General features: G+C 57.4%; 1 protein-coding gene across 1 annotated transcript; it reads right to left on the bottom strand.

Annotated features, from left to right (window-relative positions):
* Positions 1-2,334: 2,334 nt before the first annotated feature.
* Positions 2,335-9,032, bottom strand: LOC115895850 (AP-2 complex subunit alpha-2-like; the record flags this gene model as incomplete). The annotated part of the gene is made up of 3 exons (XM_030926435.1): positions 2,335-2,859; positions 6,968-7,161; positions 8,989-9,032. Coding segments are annotated over 3 exons (578 nt in total), but the record flags the coding sequence as incomplete, so codon positions are not given.
* Between the last annotated feature and the right edge of the window lie 808 nt (positions 9,033-9,840).

Raw genomic sequence — 9,840 nt, 5'->3', positions numbered from 1 at the left:
AGGCAGAGCTTGCAGTGAGCTGAGATCGCGCCACTGTACTCTAGCCTGGGCGACGAGCGAGACTCTGTCTCAAAGAAAATGTCAAGTCCGGGTGCAGTGTGGCTCACACCTGTAATCCCAGCACTTTGGGAGGCCGAGGCGGGTGGATCACAAGGTTAGGAGATCGAGACCATCCTGGCTAACACGGTGAAACACTGTCTCTATAAAAATACAAAAAATTAGCCGGGCAAGGTGGCGGGCGCCTGTAGTCCCAGCTACTCGGGGGGGTGAGGCAGGAGAATGGCGTGAACCCGGGAGCAGAGCTTGCAGTGAGCTGAGATCACACCACTGCACTCCAGCCTGGGCGACAGAGCGAGACTCTGTCTCAAACAAAATGTCTACTCGAATGACTGATGCAGTCCCCCCCACTGCTCACCCTGCACCACGGCTCCTGAGCCTGGCTGGGGTGCAGCTACTACAGTACAGCACTCTCCGCAGAGACCTGCTATGCCTGTGCCCTTGGCTTTCCAAGGAAAACGTCAAAGCTGTAAGAAAGAAATGGCTCTGATTGGTCTTCTTCCTGTGTTTCTCGGTGAGCAAAGTGCTAACAGATTTTGCCAAGTCCAATAAAGAACTTGTAAGAAACTGCAGGTCTGTATATGTAACTTCCACGAGGGCAGAGTCATTCCCCACGGGACTCCTGAATGTTCAGGGTGTGTTCCCCCAGGGAACACGCATCTAGAATGCCCCTGTGACAGGCTGACAGGCACTCATGGGCGCTGAGCTCAGCCTCTCACTTAGGACGTCCTCCCCCTGCACTGAGACTGCAAGAGGCCTCTCGAGCACACTCGGGCACGCGACACGTGGCCCCACCCCGTGGCGGCAGCTGGCGCCGCGGCGACCTCAGTGTCTCCTCAGTGGCCTCCAGCTCTTGGCATGGCCCCCCAACCCTTCTCTCCATGGTGTCTGCCTCGTCCACTCCAACCTGTCTGCTCCATCAGGCCACCCTCAGGCTACAGGACCCAAGGCTCAGCATGGTGCCCACACAGCACTCAGGCCACATCACCACCCTCCCCACCATGCCCAAGGTCTGGGTGCATGCCTGACCGCTGACCTTCTGACCCTCACCCACCTGATCCTGCCCACGCTTCCTGCCCCACTTCACAAGACCTCCCTGAAGGACACATGGGGGAGCTCACTCACTCTAGGTGAGCAAACGACACCTTTCTTGGGGACTCATGACTTGAGACCAGAGAAGCCAAGCCTCAGGCCTTCACTGTCAGAGGTGGAAGGCGCTCGACAAAAGCCATGGCCACACAAAAGACAGCCTGCCAGGGGCGTGGGCGCACAAGCTGGGAGAGGTAAGATGGGAAAGTGCTGGTCAGCAGGGAGCCCACCCTGGGGTTGGCTGTGGCACCCCTTCAGGAAGAGTTTCTGTTGCCTTTAACCAAGAATATGCCGACTCAAGCGCCTGGTGAAATAAAGCCACATGCATAAAAATACAAAAAGCAAACCAAGTAGCCGGGGTCACAGAATCATACAGCATCCAAGGAGAGGTGCCCTCGTGGCCCCGAGGCAAGGCTCTGCCAGCCTGAAAAGCACTCGGGGTGACCCCACGGCCGCAGAAGCTTCCCTCCGAGGCAGGAGCAATGACAGCGGCCCCGGCCAGTCCCACGGAGCGTGCCCAGATCCTGTCTGCAGAAGGCCCGGGGGAAAGCAGGCAGCCCCAGCCCCTCAGCAGCCCAGTGCCCGGCTGCCATGTGGAGCAGGAGCCTAGGGCCTGCCTCCCTGACCAGGCCCTGCCGACTCACGGCTCCCACACAGCTGCTTCACCTGCACACTCTCGGACGCCCAAGGCCCCAGCACGCCCACTCCGGGTACAGGCCTGGGGCTGTGAGGACACTTCCTCTTTCTGAGCTTCAGCCTCCTTGACTGCAAAGCTGGAAAATCCCAGGTCCTCCGGGGGTCCACGGGATGGTGGACGACAGCCTCCAGCAGCGCCATCTAAAAGGCTCCCTCGCCAGGATGGGGCTCACGGCAACACGGGAAAGTGGCGTTCTCTGCCCTCGATCCTGTGTCCTTGTGAACGCGTGGCCGGCCCACACACCTCCCCACACAGCAGGAAATGTTTCCACTCCTGCCAACTCTGACCCTCTTACTCATACAGCAGAGTTCAGACAGGACAAGCCCACTCTGCCCATATCCACCCCTGCGGGATGCGGTGGACGGCTCTGTGAACCCCCAGCCCCTGGGGCTCACACGCTGGCGCGGCCCCTACCCCACACCTGCCTCTCACGGCACCTGAATACACATCACCAAATCGCTGCAAACCTCCCCCCCCGGTCTATGCCTATACCATGGGGATGACCGCTGGGCCTGGCCCGTGGAGTAGGCATGTGGATTAGTGAACTGCACATGGGAGCCGAGCTGAGGGCACAGGCAGCCAGGACGCCAGGCAGGAGCTTCCTGTACTACACAGGTGTTTCCAGGAAACGTGTCTCAGTTGTGGGTGTCTGCAGAGCCTCCGTGCTACAAGGGCTTCAGCCAACGCCTGGCCACAGGATGAGCAGAGGTGGAGTCTTACTCGTCCAGCCCCAGGAAGGGTCGCCATGGCCAAGGCACTCAGAGCCACAGCAGCCCCTGCAAGAGCCTCTCCTGGGCATCCCGAGAAGGCGCCCCATGGTGTCTTCACAACGGCCATCCCAAAGGTCACCTGGGGAGTGGGGAGAACCGAAGCCCAGGGCGCTTACCAAGTGCTGGTCATTGAGCAGGTGCACCACTCGGGACGTCCAGTCGCCCATGGGGACAAGATCAGGGGACGTCCTGTACAGGCGCAGCAAGCACAGGGCCGCGCTCTGCTTCACGCTGTCCATGGTGTCTCTGAAAGACAGACGGCAGAGTCACTCCCAACGGGCTGAGCACAGCACAGAGCTGCACGGAGCACCCCCCACAGCCAGCAGGAGATGCGGGGGTGGGGCTGGCACAGGGGCCAGGACAGCACTCAGGACCGCCTGCCAAGGGCCACCTAGGGGGCAGCAGCAGCGTTCTCAGCACACATGGGCCCTGCTCCAAAGGTCTCCCTGCCAACCTTCTCACCACCAAAACCACCAGCCGACCACATGCAGCTCATGTTGCTCATTCGTTGTTTGAACAATAGCTCTCGTTATTGTTACAACTTAATCCACAATCACAACAGAAATGTGTGGAGGGCCCTGCAGCGCCATGGAGCTCCACATCTGCTTGGTGATCTTCCCCTTCCCCACACCCGCCCTCACCCCACCACGCCCCACCCTCAACAGTGGGCTGGGCCACCCGTGCCCTCACCCCCGGAGCAAAGGGCTTTGGGTCCCTGCAGACACGGTGGGAAGAGAGCCGGCCATGGGCTCTCCTGCTCTGCTGCCAACACGCTTGTTCAGGCCACAGCCGTGTTCCATGCTCTGCTTATCCCCCTTCGCCCTCCCGCCACCAGACTCTGCTAAGCAGCTGGGAAGACAACAGGGATCCTGGGGTGGATGCTGTGGAGACACAGCTGAAAAAGGGCCAGTCTCTTCTCCAAGCACTTAACAGAATCAGCTGGATCCACTGCTCCACATGGAAGGAAGAAAAGTGTGCAGAGACAACCCGTACCATTTACCTTCTGGCTTTTTTATTCCTAAATCTCCCCCATACTATTCCAAAGAAAAATTACTTTGAGTAAAAATTCCCCTTCTAGGTGCAAACGGCCCCTGAAAGGAGAAGTAGGCATTGTGTCCCTCTTCCGGCTCACCCCATTCTCACAAGATCAGCCCAGAGCAGGAACCGCACACACACCCTGCTGTGCGTCCACGTGGATGCGTGGTTGAGGCCACGTCAAGGGTGTGTACCAGGCGCCGGCAGGGCTGTCCTTGCCAGGCAGCTTCAGGACCCCATGACTCGGCCCCTAGCAGTCCTTCAACAGAGAGGAACCAACCAGGTTCCCCGCTTGTGGCTATGGATGCCGACACAGGAGGGCGCCCAGCACACCACGCTCCTCAGAGCAGGAGGATCTGCAAGGGCTGGCATCGGCTCACACAAGGGGAATGGGGGCCCCACCACTACTCTCCAGCGTTGGCTCACACGAGGGAGACCGAGGACCCCACCACTACTCTAAAGTGTCAGCTCACATGAGGGAGACCAAGGACCCCACGGCGACTCTGCACCTCCACGGTGGTTCTCTTTCCATCAACTCCATCCATCCCAGCAGAGACCCACCCCCATTCTTCTGCCTTGGCCGCTGCCCCCCATCCCTACCTCTGGCCCTAGGAATGACCTGACCTCCTCAGCAGCCACTGTCCTTCCATTTCTAGGTGACACACACACACCAGCAGTCCTCCAACCACAGCACCTCCTTCTTGAGCATGGTTTTTTCTGTTTTTGTTTTTGTTTTTGAGACAGAATCTCACTCTTTCACCATGCTGGAATACAGCAGAGCACTCTTGGCTCACTGCAACCTCTGCCTCCCAGGTTCAAGCGATTCTCCTGCACTCAGCCTCCCAAATAGCTGGGACTACAGGAGGGTGCCACCACGCCCAACTAATTTTTGTCTTTTTAGTAGAGACGGGGTTTCACCATGTTGGCCAAGATGGTCTCGAACTCCTGACCTCAGGTGATCTGCCCGTCTCGGCCTCCCAAAGTGCTGGGATTACAGGCATGAGCCACCACGCCCGGTTTTTTTTTCTTTTTTTTTTTTTGAGACAGAGTCTTACTCTGTTGCCCAGGCTGGCGTGCAGTGGTGCGATCTCAGCTCACTGCAGCCTCCACCTCCTAGGTTCCAGCAATTCTCCTGCCTCAGCCTTCTGAGTAGCTGGGACTACAAGAGAGCACCACCACGCCCGACTAATTTTTGTAGTTTTAGTAGAGACGAGGTTTCGCCATGTTGGCCAGGCTGGTCTCAAAACTCCTGACCTCAGGACCACCCACCTTGGCCTTCCAAAGTGTTGGGATGACAGGCGTGAGCCACCGTGCCCAGCCTGAGCAGGTTACTTTGAGTCATCCACTACTTAGATGGATTTCAACAACTGGCCCTTTTCTTCAAGGAAGGTACCATGGGTACCATGTTACCTGAGCTCTCTGAGGTAGGAAAACCCTGCCTGTGACCTTCATCCACACGGGCCCACTCAGGCACCACAACACGGGCCACCTGCTCCCTTCCAGCTGCAGATGCAATGCACAGGCCCCTGGAGACCCCTCCTCGCCCTGGCTCCTCTCTCCTCTGTCCCTGGCTCCTGCAGCAGGTGCTCGGTTCAGGAAATGCCCCACTTCATCAATCTGCATGCGCTTCAGGGGTGGCCTTGTCTTGCATTCCACTCCTGTACAGACACCCACCAAGCACCTACTAGGGACCTGGTACTGTTCAAGATGCTGGGTATAAAGCAGCCACCGCAGTGGACAAAAACCTCAGAGCCTAGGGTGGAAACAGATAACAGACAGGCAAGCAACAACCCTGGGGCAGGAGGAGAGGGAGGGCCAGGAGGCCGTGGCCCTGAGGCAGAATCCACTGGACATTCTGGCTGACTCCGATCCCCAGCCCCACCCTCCCTCTCCTGCACCAGCGTCCTCTGGTTATTCAAGCCGCCTTCCTTCCATCTTGGACACCGTTTTCAGGGCACCCACCATGTGCTCTCCCACCTGTGACTGAATAGCCTGAGGAGCAACGGTGCCTTCAGGCACTGCACCTGCTCTCCCGGTTCTGCAGTTCTGCTCCTGTCCATCCTACTGCGGGGTTACCCATCTCTGAGCTCTTGTGCTTCTGAATATCTGTCTTCTCGGGATTGTGCTGCGGTCTCCCTGCCAGGCAGGCTCCTTCTTGCCTCACAGCTGACAAGAGACTGCCTCATTCTCTATTGTGGGATATCCTCCTTGCCTTGCAGCTGACAGAAGGCTGCCTCATTCTCTATTAGGGGCGTCCTGTGTGGTGTGGGGTGCAGCACCCTGGTCTCTACCCACTCTAACAACCAAAAATGCCCCAAGACATGGCCCAGTGCCCTCACAAAGCCAATGTGGCCCAGCTAAGATGCCGGGTCTAGGCCTGTTTCTCTCATGCCTTCCCACTACCTTCTCTCCGGTTCTCACTGTGTAGTCTGTGTGGATGTCCACCCAATCTCCTGTGGTCTGAGGCCCAGCTCAGCTGGGTGGCACCATGTGGGCAGGGCGTCAGTTTCCCAACTCCACAGGGTACCCTGGAACACGCCAGTGGGGGCCCTGCCTGTGGCACAGACACCCCAGGGCTGCTTTAAGCTCTTCCAGAGCTGGTGACTCAGCCCCACAAGGCTTCTCTCCAAACTAACAAGGGACGGAAGAGAGGGCCAAGGGCACTTCGGTGTGGTGCTCAGCTTCTCCGCATGAAGCCCTTGGGAAAGGGTGCGAGGAGAAGCTGCCCCGAGATGTTCTACCCAGTGCCCTGTGGGCTGAAGCCTCTCCTTGGTTTGGCCGGCAGGGTCTTCTTTGATTTGTGTTGAATCTCAGTGGTACTGGAGAGGGAAACTCTGACTGCACTTTACTTGAAATCTAAACTTGTCATTCTCTTTTTGTTTTGGAGACAGGATCTCGCTCTGTCGCCCAGGCTGGAGAGCAGTGGCATGAACACAGCTCACTGCAGCCTTGACCTCCTGGGCTCAAGCAATCCTCCTGCCTCAGCCTACCGAGTAGCTGGGATGACAGGAGCACACCACCACACCTGGCTAATTTTTTTAAACTGTTTGTAGGGATGGGATCTCCCTGTGTTGTCCAGGCTGGTCTTGAACTCCTGGCTCAAGTGTCTTCCACCTTGGCCTCCCACAGTGCTGGGATTAGAGGCATGAGCCACCACGCCCAGCCTAAACTTGTAATTCTGGATCCGACCTTACGCTACATCTCATCTCCCATAAGATGGGAAGAGTAAAACATTTCCTGGGCTAAGCAGCTCCATATTTGATGCATTGATGCATTGGGCATGAAAGCAGCACATCTTCGGCAGGAGCCCGGCACATACCCGGCTACGAGGACCTTAGGGATCTCCCCGGCGAAGGCCTCGGCCATCTCCCGGCTGCCCACGCTGGCGATGCAGTGCAGGGCCAGGCCCATGAAGGTGGGGTTGCGGCTGGCCAGGTCATTCTTGATGGCGTTGTTGATCAGGCGGATCAGCTCACTGTTTGAGTTCACCAACACAGAGATGAAAAGGTAGCCCTGCATTCCAAAAGACAGGAGAAGAGAAACCTCGTGACAATCCAACTCCGCCTGTGGCCCCGAGTCACCCAACAAGCAGTGACACACAGACGGGAAGCAGCCCCAGCACCACCCATGCACCCAGGGCACTGCTGTGGGAGCTGCGGCTCTCAGGACTCGGCACACGTCTGTTCCAGTGGAACCGGGATGCCTCTGCTACGACGCTCTCATGCCGCAGCGTTCCTGTGGGCACATCTGACTAGGATGCCATGAGCCAGACGCCAACAGGAACTGGACCCCCCAGTCCCACTCACTCCACTGTGGGCCACGCGTCTGAGTGTTCCGGGCACCACACTATCCTCGACTTAAGATGGGAGGGAACCTTCACTGACAGGCTGATTTTAGCTACAGTGGTTTCCAGAAACCCAGCTGCCTGTTCCCTCCCACTCTTTAATCTGCCTGTGTCACAGCCTCATGCCGCCCCCTCCCCCCACCCCCACCGACTCAGGGCAAACCCCAGTCCCGTGTCACTGCCACTTCTTCCCAGCCATCCTCACAGGTCACACCCTCCCCACCCAGGGGGAAACAGTGGTTTTCTCCAGACCCAATCCATCACTGACCACCCAGGTTAAAGATGTGCCCAGCCTCCCACAGCTCCCAGGAAGATGCCACCAGGGAGCTCCCGACCTTCCAAACACCACTGCCCCTTCAGCCCTGCTCTCGCAGCCCAGGCCACTACCAGGCACCACCTGCTCTGCTCGCCCTGCTCCTCCCACCCTCAGCCCCCCAGTTAACTTTCCCTCCCTCCAGCCTCAGCTCAATGCACCCAACCCCACTCCCTCTCTCAAATCCTTTCAAATTCTATGTCTGTGGAGCCATTGACACCCATCTCCCCCAGGACAAGGGCAGGGCCAAGTTCTGGTCCCTGTGCCTCTGTCCTCGAGGCTAATCCCCCATGGTCCCCCAATACTACTTGGTGCACCACAGGCCACTCCACAATGCTTGTTGAATAATACCAATACTTATTAAAACCCCTGAGACATCTAGAGTCTCTCTTAATTTCCCTAAGTTTAATTTTTGACAAATGGAAGAAAATGTTACTTTATACCACCAGGGAAAACACAAAAATAATGTAACTACAAGGAGACTACACAGCTCAACTTGCAGAGCCCATGAAGGTTTCAAAAGCAGAGTGACAGGACAGCGTGCATCAGCCTGGCAAGGGCTGGGGAGATGGTGGACAAGCACCCTCCACAGAGTGACAGGACACTGTGCGTGGCTGGGGAGATGGTGGACCGAGCACCCTCCACACCAAGACCCAGCCATGTGCATCCAGTGCCTACTGCAGAAACAAAGCGGTCCAAGGGGCCACGGGACGGGTCTACTCCGGACAGTGTTGTCAACCAGGCACTGGGCAGGGAGACATCCTCCTCTGGAGGCCGACCTCATGGGCACAGGGCACCAACCCACATCAAATTGCTGGGCCACGTTGCACCGCTCTCCAGACCAACCGAGGAGGAGTCCCGAAACTCGCCGGAAGGGAGGTTTCGAAGAAAGGAGGAAGAGGAGGCATGGCCACCTCACCAGGAGAACCGCATGCAGGAGGAGGAACGCTGTGAGGGCATGGGGCTTCCTGAAGAGCACCCAGATGAGGCGGGAAGGGGGCCCTCAAGGTGTTGGCAGCAGGTGCTAACACGGACTGGGCATGCGTCTCCATCTGCAGCAGACCCACGTGGCTCATGTCAGCTGTGGGCAGAGAAGGAAGCGGCGACCCTACGCGGGCACGGGGCCTCAGTCCTGCCAGGCACAGGCCGTCCTCCACCACCTCCATTCTGCAGCGATACTCACGATCTGCTTTTCCGTGTATCGTTTGAACTCAGCAGGTTCACAGCCTCCATGTGTCCAAAGTCAACTGTCATGACCAAGGAGAAGATGAAGAGCAACTTGCAGACGTTACTTTTTTTTACTATAGCCATCAAGAGCCTTGTCACCTACAGAAAAGGTGGGGAAGAGGTTTTATTCCAGGCGGGCAGAGGCAGGGGAGAGGGGAGAGCAGAAGGGCAGTGCAGCAGAACAGCAGGCAGAAACGCAACAGGCCTCCAGCAGAGGGGTGGCCGGGCCTAGGCACGTGCAGCTGCAGACACTGCTGAGCATGACAACCTTTCTAACCTCTTGGTACTTATCAGAATCCAAGTTTTTTATTTCCCTTTCAAAAACAGGCACCAGAAACACCTGGCAACAGAGTTCTGCCCCTCCCAGGACAACCCTGGGCAGGTGCAGCCCAGCTGGCCCTCCACAGGGCCTCACTCCGACCAGCCAAAATCCCACAGGGCCCTGCTGTGACGGAACTGCAAACCCTGCCTTCAACCATCAAGCTGGTCTTTGAATCAGTTTATTAATTTGGGTAGATGAACACAGTCTAAATTATCTGCCACTTCACAGCCATTCTAGGGCAAATCAGCTAGTCATGAAAACAAGGCCACACGCAATGGCCCCTAGGGCTTCTGTTTCTCTGCCTCATCCCAGTTTGCCTGAGTCCCTCACAAAGGATCACGGTAGAGCAGGTTCAAAACATGTAACTGGCAGAATATAAAATTCCAAAATATAAAACCGACCCTTAAAGGGCCGTTCTGGGCCGGGCGCAGTGGCTCACGCCTGTAATCCCAGCACTTGGGAGGCCAAGGCGGGCAGATAACCTGA

Source organism: Rhinopithecus roxellana, unplaced genomic scaffold, assembly GCF_007565055.1.
Source record: "Rhinopithecus roxellana isolate Shanxi Qingling unplaced genomic scaffold, ASM756505v1 contig3189, whole genome shotgun sequence".
Classification (NCBI taxonomy): Eukaryota; Metazoa; Chordata; class Mammalia; order Primates; family Cercopithecidae; genus Rhinopithecus; species Rhinopithecus roxellana.
The sequence above is the reverse complement of the archived record's forward strand: the minus strand, read 5'-3'. Positions and strand labels throughout refer to the sequence as shown.